The sequence below is a fragment of the Nomia melanderi genome, chromosome 14, assembly GCF_051020985.1.
Source record: "Nomia melanderi isolate GNS246 chromosome 14, iyNomMela1, whole genome shotgun sequence".
NCBI lineage: Eukaryota > Metazoa > Arthropoda > Insecta > Hymenoptera > Halictidae > Nomia > Nomia melanderi.
The window spans coordinates 4,020,726-4,036,950 of record NC_135012.1 but is presented as its reverse complement, the minus strand read 5'-3'; the positions used below and the strand labels follow the sequence as shown (position 1 = coordinate 4,036,950).

Below are 16,225 nucleotides of genomic sequence, written 5' to 3'. Positions count from 1 at the left end.
GAATGTTAATCGAGCATCTAAATTACTCCCACTACTATTGAAGGTCATTTTATTTAGTTACTTCTTCTTACTTTCAATAACAGCAAGAATAATTTATGTGCTCGTTAAAATTAACACTCTCTATATTACTAGAGTCAATAATATCAGAATACGTAGAATATTAAACACTGACAACTAAATATTCAATCTCTTCCAAGTTCATTTCGTTAGAATAGACCGACGAACGAAATCCTCTAAAACATGTAATGCGCTCGCGACGCAGTGAACAGTTTCTTCCGGCGAGGCAGACCGACACGTTAACGAATTGTTTACACTGTGAATTCTCGATCGATGGAGGACGCGCTTCGCGCGGCACTAATTCCGCCACCCCTAAATCCCGCGCGTTAAGAGTTTCCAGTGGTTTCGCGTGTGTAGCCACGGGACCGGAAACGTGTGTAATTCGCTCAAACCTTCGCAATTACGTTCTGATGACGGCGCGGACTCGCAGGAAAAATATAACCGCCGCGGAGTAATCATTGCGAGTGCCAGGAGAGGGCTCGCAGACGAAGCATAATTACGAGCAAGAGGGAAAGTGCGAGGGGTCTACGACTTTTTTCTCTCTCTCTCTCTCTCTCTCTCTCTCTCTCTCTCTCTCTCTCTCTCTCTCTCTCTCTCTCTTTCTCTCTCGGTCGCTCTGTTTTTTTTTTCTCCGGTTTAAGGGAAGCTCTCCGGCTCGTAGTTTATCTTGCGCGGATCAATATGCCGCCGCTGGACCCTACGGTGCAACGTAAACACCCCTGCCTCGTGGGGTGCTTTAACTCCGTAATACATTTAAATTAATTCCGCTAATGAATTTATAATCGACGCACCCGTTGCGTCGCAGGCTTCGAGTATCTGAGCGCGGGGGTGTATTAAAAAACAATTGACGCGAGTTTATGGACGTTTGCCGACACTTCGAGGACGAATGGGGTGTACCGGGGCAAATCGGATCGCATTTTTCAGGATGGAGGAGTGAAGTACGGAAATGTTGGTAATGCTTTTTGTCTGTGGAATTCTGAAAACTTTCTGATTGTGAAAATTGGTAAAGGAATAACGATTCTTTATCGAGACACGAATCGGATCGTCTCTTTGAAAATAGAGGAATGAAGTACTGAAAGATTGGTAATTCTTCTTCTCTTTCTAATTTTGGAAACTGAGTTTTGAGAACTTATTAAAACTTTCTAATATTCAATAGTGGGAAAAGAAGCACTCTAGTACTCGTCACTTCTTTTTCGCGTCGTTTCTCCGAGCGATTATCTGCGTTTATTGTTTGCCATCTCGAAACCACGAGATTGTCGGAAATTGACAATGACCGGTCGCAAAAAGGAGCGCGCGTCGCGCCTGTAACACCGGCAGCGAGCGCGTTAATTGATCTCTCGTCACAGAAACCGCATAAGAGCCTTCTATGCCGAACAAATTACCCGGCAAGCCTCGATCGCCTCGGTAGCCGAGCTATAGACCGACGGAGGATTCGGAACAACGTGTCCGTTTGATGAAAGGGGACACGCGTTCCTTTATAATTGTCGTTGATCCAATTACCGCAGGGAAAAAGAGGGAGACCGAACGATAGAGAGAAAACATCAAATACGTTCTAACGAAACCGAGTGTAACGATGGTTCTTGTTTCTTGTTGCAGGTGGTCCAGAATGGTTTGGAGGTGCTCACGTTCCTCGCGGATCGGATGGGCCACGACTTCAAGCCTTATGTCTCCAGCATCATTCAGCCGACGATAGATCGACTCGGTGGGTGTCGAACCTGTTCGCCTCGTGAATTATTAACAAATTGCCGACCGCGCGATTTTCGCAAGCGTTGCAGTAAACATTTCAAATGGGAACTCTCGTGAAGCGAGAAGGCGTATTAAACGATAACAGCGATAGATTTGACGCTGGAACTGCAGAACAGTCGGATCGAGTTTTTTCAAAGCTTTCCATAGAAATTCTATAGAAATTCTAATAGATAAAGCGATAGACTTGACAGTGAAACTGTAGAGCAATCAAATTGAATTTTCAAATCTTTCTATAGAAATTCTGTAGAAATTCTAACAGATAACAGCGATAGATTTGACAATGAAACTGTAGAGCAAATTGAGTTTTTTCAAAGCTTTCCATATAAATTCTATAGAAATCTTAATAGATAACGGCGATAGATTTTACATTGAAACTACCGAGCAATCGAGTTGAGTTTTCCAAATCTTTCTATAGAAATTCTAATAGATAAAGCGATAGATTAACATTGGAACTACCGAACAGACGAATTAAGTTTTCCAAATGTTCCTATAGATATTCTACATAAATCCTAATTGACACTCAGCAATAATTATATCTATTTCTTCACTAACTTCTCAAAGAAACATCCATTATATACTTAATAATCGGAAAGGAAGAGTTCATCTGGTAGTTCCAGTGTTGACAGCCACTTCTAGATAGATTCTTTATTTGCTATAATTCCGAGGAAACTTGGCCTGCAATCTTCGGCATCTTTCGCGTTTCTGCGTGGCCAGGCTTCCTCGCGGAACCAGTTGCGAAACGCCGATCTCTACAGTGTGCCTCCGCACTGTAACTTTATCGCTTGATACGTATCCTCTGCGTCCACCGTGGAGAGAAAAAAATCGAGGAACACCTTGGCTACGCTATCGGAGGCAATATCGTGAACACCGAGTCGTTTTCTCGATACTTCTTTAACCGTTCGTATCGGGAAAACGATTTAAAGTATCAATTCATACATGTAACAGAAAGAAATGAAAATCAGTTCATTCAGGACATAAAGGGTCAAAACGATTAGTTTCAAGTCTGTGCATTAGGGATACTTTTAATAGAACGTTCTGGGAAACTGATATTGTACGCTAAACGAACTCGTTGCATCATTCGGAATTAGAGTGTTCCTTTGCGTTGAGAGGTGGATTAATCATTCGCCTCGTTTCTGGACGAGAGCCGTCTGCCCGAAGATGAAAGGAACTCGCGAAGCGATAAAGTCAGCCGGGACATCCCATATACGCAACCGTATTTCAACAGTTTTCGAGCGTCTTATCGGCTGAACTTCATCGCTCGCTCCCCGAGAACCAGATAAAATAAGCACGGAAGTTGGGCCGCGTTTAACGAGACGCGATAGAACGACGGGGATCTAAATATACAGTAAAACCGGTCTTCCGACTTTTGTTTGGCAGGGACTGTTCAATCGGAATTATGAACTCGATCGTTGGACGAATGATTTCTTGCTTGTATTGCGAGAGAAGAACGATAGGACAAGCGTTAACGGTATTCGAAAGGAAATCATTGAGAAGCGACGACGAGTTTTGATCGTTTTTATGACGACTGATTAGATTGACTAGATTAAGTATTTATTGTTAGAGATGGTTGGTCGATTTCAGTGTTTTAATTGAACGATACTGTTTGCCCTGCAGGAGACAGCAAGGATGTGACCCGGGAGAAAGCGCAGTTGGTGCTCCTCAAGATCATGGAGAAAGGATGTATGTCGCCCCAGCAACTTCTGGACAGACTGCGGCCGGCTTTTACTCACAAGAATGCTAAATTGAGGGAGGAAGCACTGATTCTGCTAACGACAACGCTCAACGAGTAAGGACCTGCTCGATTAGATGCACGTGAAGCGTCCTTTCGTTGCCAATTGTATTTCGCGACGGGGAAATAGAAACGTGTCCTGAAAATTGTGAGGACCCTGCCTTCGATGCTGGAGGATAGAAAAAGATGATCGTTGAGAGAGGATAGATCGATGATATAATAAAAACGATTAGCTGTAATGGAACCATCCAGTGTTTGGTCAGTTCTGTTTGTTTCTACTCGAAGGGAACACGCCTTATCTCGCGTGTATCTATCTTATAGCTTAAGCGTTAGTTAACGACAGACAGTTTTAGAAGAGATAGCGTCGTTGTCAATATTTGTGAACGCCGTGTTCGAGTAGAAATAATCGTTTATGGTCAAACACGTTATTGTCGAGCGGTAGCCAAGCTTTCAATACTTTTTACGTGAAAAGTGTTGACAATTTCTTAATCAGGGGAGCAAGAAAAGTAACACACGGGTGCCCTTGTAATTCAAACAACGGAGGAGAAAGAAAGAGACGCTTCGTGTATGCTAGAGAGCAATGTCGCGAATTCCACGGCGACTACAAAAAGATTGGATTCGTTAATTGCCTCGATATCTCCTTTTACAGGCACGGCGCGGACGAAATGATCCTGTCGGGCGTGATTCCAAGTATCGTAAAACTGCTCTCGGATCCGTCCGAAAAAGTCCGAGAAACCGCGATGAACACACTGGCAGACATCTACAGACACGTCGGCGAACGGCTGCGCGTGGACCTGCAGAGAAAACACAATGTACCGCAGGCTAAGTAAGTGGAGGGAACGAAATCGATCCCAGAAGATCGGCTGGAACGAATTTAACCAGACGAATTCGTTGTAACAGAGCGTTCATTATTTTATCAATTTTCCTATGATATCTATGATTCTTCTTGCCGAGCACTGCGATAAAAGGAGCACGTCTCACGGATCGTGTCACAACTCAAACGATATTGAATACCTCAATAAGCGATGAAGTCATTCCAGTGGGCGTTCCCTAATTATTTTGAGCATTGTTCCATGAGCTTCTGTGGGAGTCTCGCTTACACAATTACTAGTAGCCTATCTAGCCGTGCAACCTTCATTTTTCAACTATAGCATCCAGCTAATTGAGTCGAGATGCTTCGGTTGTCCCCTTAAGCGACAAGAAAATTTTTCTTGTGTAGTTAACGTGGCTGCCGGAGTTAGGGCCTTTCTATATTAATTCCGATATTAACTTTCGATCCCAGAGAAAACTCACGTCCCGTGTCTCGTGTTTCAGGTTGCTGTTACTAATAGAGAAGTTCGACCAACTGAAAGCGGCCGGCGATCTGCTGCCTCTGGCGATGTCCTCGGACGGTGAGTAGAAACGAGATTTCCTTGCCGGCGGGTGATCCGCGGTGTAACGCTTTATCTACCGGAAGACTATTAATAGATTCCCCGATGACGCTGCTACATCGAAAAGAAGTCTCGCGGTTTTCTTCTAATTAATAGTACTTTCAAAACATTTATCATTGCGTTATATAAGGGACCGTTTCACGATTGCCGTCACCGCGGAATCTACAGTCGTCGGTTCGTAATCGTTGATCCTTAACTCTAGAGCTACCGGATATTTTTTACAATCATTGAAAACGTACAAATGCTTCTTTTAGAAATTGCTAAAGAAGCTGGTCCAATACGCAAACTGGAATACAATTGATTTTGAATCTTAATAAACGCAGTAGGTTCTATAAAGAAACCTGAAAAAGCCAGATCAAGTGGTCGGTGGTTCTAGCGTTGAAGGAATATCGAGTACCGGTAAGCAACGCGTTAAGGCGGTGAACGACGAAGAAAAAGGCAGTGGCTGCGCGCGTGTCACCTCCTCGTGGTAATGTTATTCAGGCTGTATCGTGCTGCCATCCATGAACACAATCGCGTGTGGCGGTAAATGCCTTTGCATTCAGCGAAAGAGACGAACCTTCTCTGTTCCACTCTGTCGTCCCTGTGTCCGCCCCTCCCGCTTCGCGGCCACGATCTTCGGGCACACACGATGAATATTTAGCGAGGACCGCTTGTCCGGCAACGTGATAAGAATATTTGCTTAACCGGCCACGGTAAAACAGGACCAATTTGAATTTAATTACGCCGTCCGGCCACGTTCAACCCGCGACTTCTGGTTCAATCGTCCTCGTGCACGGTGACCGTTTCTTTCGCCGTTTTTTCCTGGCCGTTCTTCCCAGCGAGTAACGGCCCGCCGCTGTTTCCTCGAGATTGATCTCCCGTACAAATTTGGGCGCAATTAGGCCGCCTCCCTCCCACCGTCTCTGGAAGCGAAAACGGCCAGAACCTTGGGAAAGAGGGACCCGGCAAAAACGGGGCAATCAACGTGAGGAACATCTTGAAATTCAGGTTGCCTACGGTCACCTGGAACGGACCTTCCGAACGTCACCATGTGACGGTTCGCTGAAAATCATCAGTACAAGCGTCACAGTCTCGTGGTCCCGTAGAAATTGAAACTTTGAAAGTTCCAACGGTTCGACATCGGTTAATTGTAATTCATTTAACTGTCAGTTTTCACGTACAAAGCTAGATCACTCCTTAACGCATCGGAACTGCTAACGAGATTATACAGAACAATAGATCCAATTCTACAACCGTTTCATTGGCTGATTTCAACCGCTGCCCCGCCCACTGGGACAACGCCCGCCCACTATCGCTTACTTTCGTAGAGTGGTGGGGGTAACGACGCGTTTACAAGGGAATATTAGAAAGGAAAGACTCTTTTTACAGAGTCCCCGCAGATCAGTTTCACTGGAAAACGAAATACAAGTTGAAAAAAAATGAAAGATCGGTCGTGTCCAAATGAAGTACACTTCACGAACTCCCGAAGCGTGTTCTTGAAAATCATGGTGATTTAGGGCCACCGGGGAACGGGTTTCTCGGATCCTGCCTCGGATTACTCAAGCAGAACCGTGTCTTTTGATCGAATGTTACGCAAGAGGAGTCCTGCACTGACGCGATTCTTTTTTTTTTCTCCTTCGTCCCAGCGACGAGACAAAGATTGATTATACAATGGTATGCCGTGTGCGCATCGTGAGTCATATCGGGAATACTCGATTCGTAATTTTTCGTTTTCTTCTACTTCGTCTTCTTCGAGTTCTTCAGCTTCTTCGTTTCTTTCCTCCTCGCTCGAACAGAACTAATATGCGAAGTATTCGATTGCCGGCGACACGTAATATTCGCAATCGAAATTCGAACAGGCCTGCAGGCGGTCTTACAATGTTACAAGGCCGCTGGTTTGGAGCCGGACGAGACGTTGGTCCCCGGTATGAATTACAGACACCGTTTGAAACAATACACCCGGCGATATTGCACCGCGCGCGCCTCACCTATCTGTCTACGTAATATTATGTAATAACGCAGAATAGATAACGAGAATCGCCGATCGCATTGTGCCAACGTCACCGTGTAAAACGACCGACCGACTACCGGACGGATCGTCTTTTTAACCCCGTGCCCTATGGTTTTCCTTGTATCTGCACACGTTACGACTGTATTATGATAAATAATTCATTAGAAACAGAGAGGGATTTTATGTTCATTCTACGTCTACGTTTACTTTGAAGTAGGACCGTCGATAAAGGATCAACAATATTCAATTTGCGCTTATTACATTCTTGAAATTTTCATCACGAGTTCCACGCTACATTAACTTGCTTCGAATCCACGAAAAACGCTCGAATATGAGATTTCTTACAGAAAAATTGCAACTGTTCTACTCAATTTGCGATCAAGCTGATAGATTTTGTTAACATTAGCACTTAGTAATTACAATGACTTCTTTCTAATTCTTATAAAAATTAGAACGGATTCTTTAAGATTCAAGGTAGACAAATTTCTCCTATAATCTCTGGCGAAAGCGTCTTTATAATTTATTGCAATGTAGAAACGCTGAGACGGGTCGATTAGACGTGTATAGTTTTCCTGTTAATGATACTTCTGTTCAAGTGACAATTTCCTACAGACGATTCATCATCGAAAAAGTAGAAAGCAATGGGTCTCCTCGATCGCGCGTTCTTCGGAGCGACGAATAAAAGGATGCATAAATTTCTCGGATCTAACCATACGAAACTTCGAAGTTTCTGTTTCCTGTGATGTTCGTGAGGTGAAAGTGTCTGTCTGTGTTCACCGCGACGTCTGGTGTCCCGGTATGCGAAAAATCCGGTAGTAAGAGGGAAAAAAAAGGAGGCTAGAGGGAGAGAAGATAGGAAACGATGCCCGCGCGAACAAACTGTTCGGTTCCGCGTATCGAATTCGTAAGCTGCGCGTTAAGAACGGGGCACGTTCCTTCCTCCGTCGGGCCGTGCACGCACGCTGATCACGATTAGGTCATACATGGGCTTGGCAAGAGGAATTACGGCTCTTCGCTTGATTTCAGGTATATTAATAGAAGGCCAAATTACCGTGAACAACTAACGACCATCTTCCGCGTGTATACCTTCTCTATTCTTTTTCCTGTTGAAAGTTCCCGGACGCGCCTCGGCCAGTGGATCATCCTTCATCGGACTCCGTTCGGTTGCTAGGTCGATGATTCTTCCTTGTGAAACGATCTATACGTCACTGAATAACACACAGTCATTTATCGCGTAGTTTTATTGTTTCTAGGAACATTGGTATTCGTTCGTAGATGATAGAAATTCGAAGTTTAACGTTTTGCTGACGAATGTCGACACTGTCGAGATCAAACAAATGACTTCGCTATTCAAACGACAAGAAATCGGTATGTAGTTTGCTTGTTCTCTGGTATCTAAGCATTCGATATCTATTTTAGCAGAATCTGCAAATGGTTTAGAGAATCTTCGTCTAGAGAGTTAAATATAGATAAGTAGAATGAAATATTTCACATTTGGCGAATAATGTTTATGAAATTCATATCAGTTTGACGCGTTTTGTAAACCTGTCAGTAATTGATATGTAGTACCTTTATGGATCAATTTCAGTTTCATCGAGAAATTGTAAGGATTGCTGGATTTTGGGATTTCAGCGGTCAAACCTTGATTCTTCGGGTAAAGAATTTTTTCGATCTAATATCATATTAACAACGGTAACAATGAAACGAGTGGTACTTAGTGATTATTATACTTTTACTCCTTAACCTATAATAACGCGCGAGACTCGTGATGAAGGCTTCAAATAGAATTGAACAAACATAGATATCACTCTTGTAAATTCAATTAAAGTTCCTTTACTATCAATTATAATACTTCAACCCTTTCCGGACGGATGTCGGCATTTCAATGAGATAAATGTTCAAATTTAGAAGACGTGGACAAATGATCTAATTAGTCGAGCAAGAGATCAGCCCGTAGTTTCCTTCTTTTCTATTAATTAAACAACTGATATATAATTTAGCTTCATATATTGAAGGTTTTGAAGAATCTTCGTAAGTGTTAAAACATAAACATAGAACATACCCAGAATTTTCCTGTTTTCCTCAGTGAATTACTAATAACAAAGTATTCGTATTGATCACGGTTGAGAAATAAATCATAGGACAAAGAATTAACGCGATATTGGATCATCGTCGTTGCCGATCGTTCTCATTCATGATTTCAGACGAAGGGATCCATTTTCGATTCGGATCGTTTTCCTCGCGGATCTGTGCCGCGTATTCTTAGCCGGTTCCGCGGAATCCCAGAACAACAGGCTGACGAGCTATCCTTGTACGCGACACGGAAAGGTTGAGCGTACACGGCGCAAGGAAAAATTTGCATAAACCTCGTTCTCACTCTCTCTCTTTCTCTTTCCCTTGTGACCCGCCACGGGACTCGTGTTCGTCGGAGGTTCGCGTTGAATCGCGATTACACTATCCGATTTCTCTGGCGCTTAACGGTGTCGTGCATTACACAGCCGTCGCCGCCGATCCCGGTTTCCTAGTAACCAGCTCATAAATCCCTTAAGGGCAGCCACGGTTAATCAATCTTCGCCGCAATGGATCTCGGAAGTTCTCATTTCGAATTCCTCTCGAACGAGAGACCTGTAAAGTCGGTTCCTTCTTCCTTGATACAAGATAAAACAGCTCACCGCCGGTACTCGGATCTCGATTCTCGATTCTTCAGGATCTAACTTCGTATACTGCAACGTCTGTTTTATGAGCTGACTAGGTACTTCTGCAACTATTTCATTTCAAACTCTTAACGAACGTAATCATCAGTTGAGAACAAATTAGTTTATAGTTTCATTTTCAGGTCTAGTGTTTTGCCAATATGAAAATTCATCGAGAAGTTCAAACGTTGGATTCAAAGGATTAAAATCAAGGAATGAAAAGCAACTGTTTTCAAACTGTATCAGTTCCCATTGAAACAGTTACGGAGAATCGAAGTTATAACCATTAGAATAGAAGAAATAATGAAGTTATTAGGTATATCAGTTCTGCATTTCGGCTATAGAATTCTGTCTAGAGACGTAATATCTACACATTTGAAATGTACGATCCTAAAACGATTATAGTGTACAATCATTAATCGTTAACTAATTATATATATTGAAAGTTATAATAAACACACGCGGAAATCACTGAAAACGCAGGACTAAAAAGTAACAGGTCAGAAACCGATATAGGTCAGAACCTCTATATCCGATAGCAGTTCTAGCTCCATTTCGTTTCTCCATAACTGTATCGATAACCGAAACCGATATCGCGGTTCTTTTCAATCCCTGCTGAAAATTCTGGTTCAGGCGATGACGACGTCCGAAAATACTAGACCGTTTCTCCGGGCGTCATCGATCAAGCCCGAGCCCGGCAAGCGCGACAGGAATCTCGATAGGTGTATTTCTGCAACACCGGTTTCCCGCGACACGCCGAGATTATTCACCGGTGCCCCCCGTTCACCGATCGATCGAAATTAGCACCCACACCGGATCGCGCTCGTTGTTGCTCGCTCGGCGGCGCGACCTTACCCTGAGGACAGCTGGGAGGTGTAAGTACGCCGCGTACACGTGCGCCGCGCGAAGTGAAAGGTGGCAGGGTTGCCGGCGACGCGGATTTATCTCGGCCCCGGTGCAACGGCACCCGACGCGATGCACATAGGGTAACTGTATCCGATATGGAACACCTGATTTTAACACTAGAACTGCCAGTCGAATCGACTTCCTTTCAATTTTCTGGGGATGTTACAAGAGTGTCGAGATTTTCGTTGGCTTATGCTTTTATCCTTTGCACTCGATAGTTTCTCACTAGAAATGTTTAACGTTTTTTGACGAGGCGAAGACGATATTCGTTCAAACTATCTCGAAGGGAAATCGCAAGTACATTGAGGAACAAAGCTATTTTGTTCCAATATTTCACGCATCGCATTATACAAAGTTTAGCATTAAATATCAGATTTTATAGTTTTACTGCGTGAAATCAAGTGGTGAAAGAGTCACCTCTCAAGTGCAAAAGGTTAACCCTTCGCGGACGAATATATACATTTTGAGACTATTCATGTTTCGAAGACGAAGTAACAAACAAATGATTCAATTACTGTACTTATTCTAAAGTATAGTAACCGCTGACAGAATAATAGTTAATCTAACCCTAACACTCGGGAGATGACTGTCACCACTTGTTTTGATACAGTAAAACTATAAAGTTTGATGTTTAATATTGAACTTCGTCGCATCGCTATGTGAAATATCAAAATACTTTTGTCCCTTAATTTATTAAGTTACATTAGTCGCAACAAACGTCGTCTATATTTCATTCAAGAGTGTCGAATAGTTTTAGCACAAAACTGTCGAGTGCAGTGTTAAAAGAATTGAAGATTATTGTAAGCCAACAGGTTAATAGCTCGCTATGTGAACACTGAGGTGTCCTTGAAACGATAGTATAGATATCAGTCTTCTATATTACTTGTATAAAGTATTTCAATTGTCTATAAATATCAAAATATTCCGGATGAAAGTTGCACAGAAAACATTTCTTATATTATCTGTACTTCGCCAGGTATTTCGGTGTTCCCGAGTAAACAGTGCATGCACCGTACACTGGCGATCAGATATTCAGACGCGGAGTAACACTGGCTCGATCCCGCGATGCCCTTTTTATCCTCGTACCCCGCTGACTCTCTCGCTGACATTCCGACCGGCGAACGCTACTCTCGGCTGGCCGCGATCGCGACAAAAGGTCCGATCGCCGGGACAACGGAATTGTTAAAGTTTACCGCGCGCACACGGTGTTCGAACAGTTCGTTCTCGGTTGGATTTATCGTTTGTTATCGCCTATGGAAATGAGCCAGGGATTTCGCAGGTTGATCGCTCCTCGTATAAGAAGGTTCAGCTACCTCCTAAAGATATCGTAGCCTCGGTCCGGATATAATCGTCGAGCGTGCTTCCCACGATAGATTGAATATGCACGAGTGCATTCTTCACTATGGAAGTATAGACTGTTTCTCAAACGTCAGCTGAGCAATCTTTGTACCGTTGTTGTGAATGGTTGTTAAGAATAGTTCCGAGCGTCTTGTAGATCCTTTCATCCCTTAAGGGGGGAAATACCTTTAGACGGATGAAAACGAGCTTATCTTTATTAATTTTTTTGTAAAGGAAAGGATTGTTTTACATTTTTGAAACTTTGGTTATCATTTATTATATTCTTTCTCTATTGCAACGTATTTTTTGTTTTTCAAAATATTTAAAAATGGCGGAGTTATGTCCCTGTTTTTTGGGAAGGTTGTGGTGCGACTTATTAAACGGTGTAAGCTCTAGCTTTGGCTACATTGATTTGAAACAAACCAGCAAGACATATTTCGATAACTAACACTTACAGTTTGTAGGTGAACCTACAGAAAGTGAAAAATATTGAAAATTGAAAAAATGACATGCTTTTAAACAGAAACTTTGAATTTTACATGAAATGTTCGCTATATTTTGCAATAAAAAGGTACTTGTATTTACAATTTATTTCATATCTCTAGGTTCATATAGAAGACAATATTGTTATAGATATGTGTGCAAAATTTCAGCAAGATTGATTGAGTAGTTTTTGAGTTATTGATTCCACCGATTTCGAAAATGTAGTTTTGAGATAAACACGTTCAAAGTTTCGATAAGTGATAACTCAATAATTTCAATGACTTATCAGCTATTCCTGCGCCATAAAATATTCCTTCTGTTTCCTCATAGAGCTGATTTTCCTCCATACGTTGCTCTCTTCTTGCTTTTCTAGCCTCTTTGGTAGTTAATGAGGTGCGTCGCTCCTGTCGAATTATTCTCTGTTCGTCGATTTTCAGGGCGTATGTTTTTGCTTGTTTTCCAATTACAATATTCAATGTACTCATAGTTCTTAAAACTGAAGCATATCCTTCGTTAAATAAGCCAGCTGCCAAATATGATGCAATTTCAATAATTTTTATTCCTGAGTGCAGGTGCTTTGGAGCGAAGCGCCAAACAGTTAAGTTGAAACTCTCGTTATTGTTCTGAGTGTGTCCGCCCAAGCATCTCTCAAGTAGATTCTCTTCAGATAAATGGATGTAGTGGTGCAGGATGTTCTATAAGGTCCAAATTTGCTCCTGTAGCTAGAGCTTTCTGCCACTTGCACCAGCTGTCATTTCCTACCAGGCACTATTAGTGCCTTGGATTTTCTTTGGTGGAGCATAAGTGATAATACGAGGCCATTATAGCTTTCTTCATATTTTCCACACTATGAATATTTCTTCGTATGGCTAAGCCATAGTATGCGGTGAGTTTCCTGATAAGCATCAGTTAGCTTGCCTTTTCCACCGAGGTTTTTTGTTTTTTTTTAATATTTCGAAGCCGACAGTATGATAATTTTTCTTGTATAACGCAAACAATGTAAAGTAACATGTTTACAATGATTGAAACGAGGGAATTATGAAAGACGGGTGGGTCCTCCGCTTCGAGCGCGTGAATATATACCTGCGGTGGGCTACCGCCTATGAGTCCCGATTATGGGGTATAGCAACAGAAGGGCTCCGAATTTCGCTTTAAAACTTTGGCACCATACTCTTAAGATGTTATACTAACATCCTATAGAAAAAAAATATTGCGAGTTTTTAAGGTTCTAAAGGTATTTCCCCCCTTAACCCCTTGAACTACACTCGCACGTGCTCTCAGTTAGAAAATGGATCTGGGAAATTATTTTGCAAACGTATATCTCAACTAAAATAATTGTCTGATCCAAATTTAACTGAAGCAATACAACTTTCATTAAAACAGTTGTGTCTACAGAGTTGCGACAAAATGAAACTAATAGATTCATCTCGTAAGACTCTCTTAGATTCCCTAATTCTTCAGTGATCCAACATCTGAATTTTCATAGGATGCTCTAATAACTAGAGACTTTATCACCATTTACATAATATTAATCTTCGTATAATGCATCAATATATATCCTTGAAACAAAACAGCTCCCTCGATTTATCTATATCTTCTCATTCGTTCCAAAGAATGTCGCTAACTCTATTAACTTGACATGATACTAACTCTTTCTGCGATGAATTCTTTATTTTTTCATATAAACATGTAATTCTTCTGTTTCGCTTTGATCTTCCATTAAAATATACTCTACATGCATTCGTTCAGCGTTTGACGAGTACACACGTCGTCTTAAAGCTTGAAATGACAATAGTTCCTTCAGCGATGAGTTATTTATTCAAATAGACACCTAATTCTGTTTCGCTTTGGCTTTTTGTTGAAATATACTCTACGTGCATTCGTCCTGTGTTCGACGAGTACACGCTCCATTTTATTTTATTGCGCGCAGAACGAGAGATTTTTTCAACTAAATTCCACAGTTAACTGGTTAAAAGATGTACGTTTCCATCGAAAGACCTCCGAGTACGAAAGGTGAACACTTCCCTTGGGTTTAAATCGAATACCCCCCGCGTAGCGTACAGAAACTGCTGACAAATTGTCGTAACGGATCAATAATTGTTTGGCTGACCCGTAATTAACAGCTCACCGGCCGATAAGAGCTCGCTGGCGCGCGATAATACGCTACGTACACACGGAGCAGCGTGTTACGTAAATCGAGAGGGTACCATTATCGCCTTCGATGCGCGCCAGGCACGCGTGGGCGACTTACTTCTTTGAGCAACATTTAATGACCGATCCGTGGAACCGGCATTCCGACTGTTCTCCCTTTTCCTCCGCTTTCTTCCGTCGTCTTTCTCTCCGTTTCGCCGGCTCGTTTTCATCGGGGCCGAGAAAAACCACCGGGAATTCCGGTGGGACACGCTGCAACGAGACGCGCGCGTCGCTTTCGTCGGTCCGATGGGAAATCGGAAGCGGTCTCGATCCACGGGAACAATAAATAACGGCCGGACTTTCACCGACGAATGACGGAAACGCTGCGTACGATTTTCTGAAGGGATCGCCGCGGCACGTTTTCTATCCGTAATTTATTCGCCGCTCGTACCCGGTTTCTAAAGCTCGGTTTCCCACTGTCTCCCGCGAGACGCGTGTTCCCGAAATCGGCGGGATTATTGCGATCGGAACGATGCACAGTTGTCACGCGATCAATTCGCACGTACAGAAGTTTCATCGACAGTTCTTACTATGTATAACTTTTCCAATGAAACGGTGTACACCTGTTGACCGTTTTATTGCTGGGATTCCGATCGAAATGATATTCAGTTGTCACCCGAGTTACGAACTTTGCATACGAACTTTTTTCCTACTTCGCTTTGACATTTAGGTACGAACTCAATGTCGAGTAACGAACCGTCAAGCTTTTATAATTCCGAGTTGTAATATAGTGGAAAATTAGGCTTGGAGATGAAAACTTTCCGAGATCTTCGAACTTAATTCGTTTAATAAAACAGTGTAGATCTATTAACCGATTGATCGAATTAACACTAAGCCTACTGAATGCAATCTGATAAATACTGAATCGTATAAACGTTAATTGCCGAATATCTGAATCGACTTTGATCGATGCAATCACACGAATGTTACAGTCGTCTGCTTTCGAACCTCCGATTTCCAAGGATCAAACTGTCGATGTTCGATTTGTCTACGATCAGTAGAAACCGAATGCACAATAGGATTAACTGTACAATAAACGTCCGTAAACCTAGCTCAGCTAAGCCAAGCCCGCGAGACGGATAAATCGATAAGAAACGAAATGATATTGGCACACGAAACGCGGATCGAATTAAACGCTAAAATCCGTTAGAATCCATTCCACGGGTTAGCGGATAGTCCTCGGCTGAGAGCGTTGAAATTCCCCGAACGAAAAGAAGACTCGGGCCCGAGCCGTTCCACGTTAATTGCCCCGGTAATTACCGATATTCCCGGCACGCACGCGATCATAAATCCGCGCCCTGCTGCGAGGGAAACGCGCGACGGATCGGATCGACCGAGTTTCCGGTTTTCTTCGGGGTATCATCGCGGATGGAAAAATTCGAAAGATCGACCCACATCATTCGTCGCCGGTCTCCTTCTCCCCCTTTCTTTCCCCGGAAGATACGCCCGACACGGCTGTGTATGCAAACGAATATCCGGCGTTGCTATCGGGTCGTTTCCCATCGAATAAAGAGACGCTAATTGCTTGTTTGACGTCCCATTTCGGCCGGTTAATTACAGGAACGTTCCCGCGCACGTTTATTCCTTCGCCGGCACTCGGCGATCGTTGTTCCTCGCAGTTTTTAATAAAATTACCAAAACGATCCATTTCTGATTT

General features: G+C 42.8%; 1 protein-coding gene across 7 annotated transcripts in view; it reads left to right on the top strand.

Annotated features, from left to right (window-relative positions):
* The window catches only part of chb (CLIP-associating protein), a 48,189-nt gene that overhangs the window by 11,537 nt on the left and 20,427 nt on the right, over positions 1 to 16,225 (top strand). For all 7 annotated transcript variants that reach the window (XM_076373519.1, XM_031976906.2, XM_076373518.1 and 4 more), the window contains exons 2-5: positions 1,654 to 1,759; positions 3,418 to 3,589; positions 4,182 to 4,358; positions 4,847 to 4,923. In XM_076373519.1, coding sequence (XP_076229634.1) covers positions 1,654 to 1,759; positions 3,418 to 3,589; positions 4,182 to 4,358; positions 4,847 to 4,923 — 532 coding nt within the window. The remainder of the gene's footprint in view (positions 1 to 1,653; positions 1,760 to 3,417; positions 3,590 to 4,181; positions 4,359 to 4,846; positions 4,924 to 16,225) is intronic.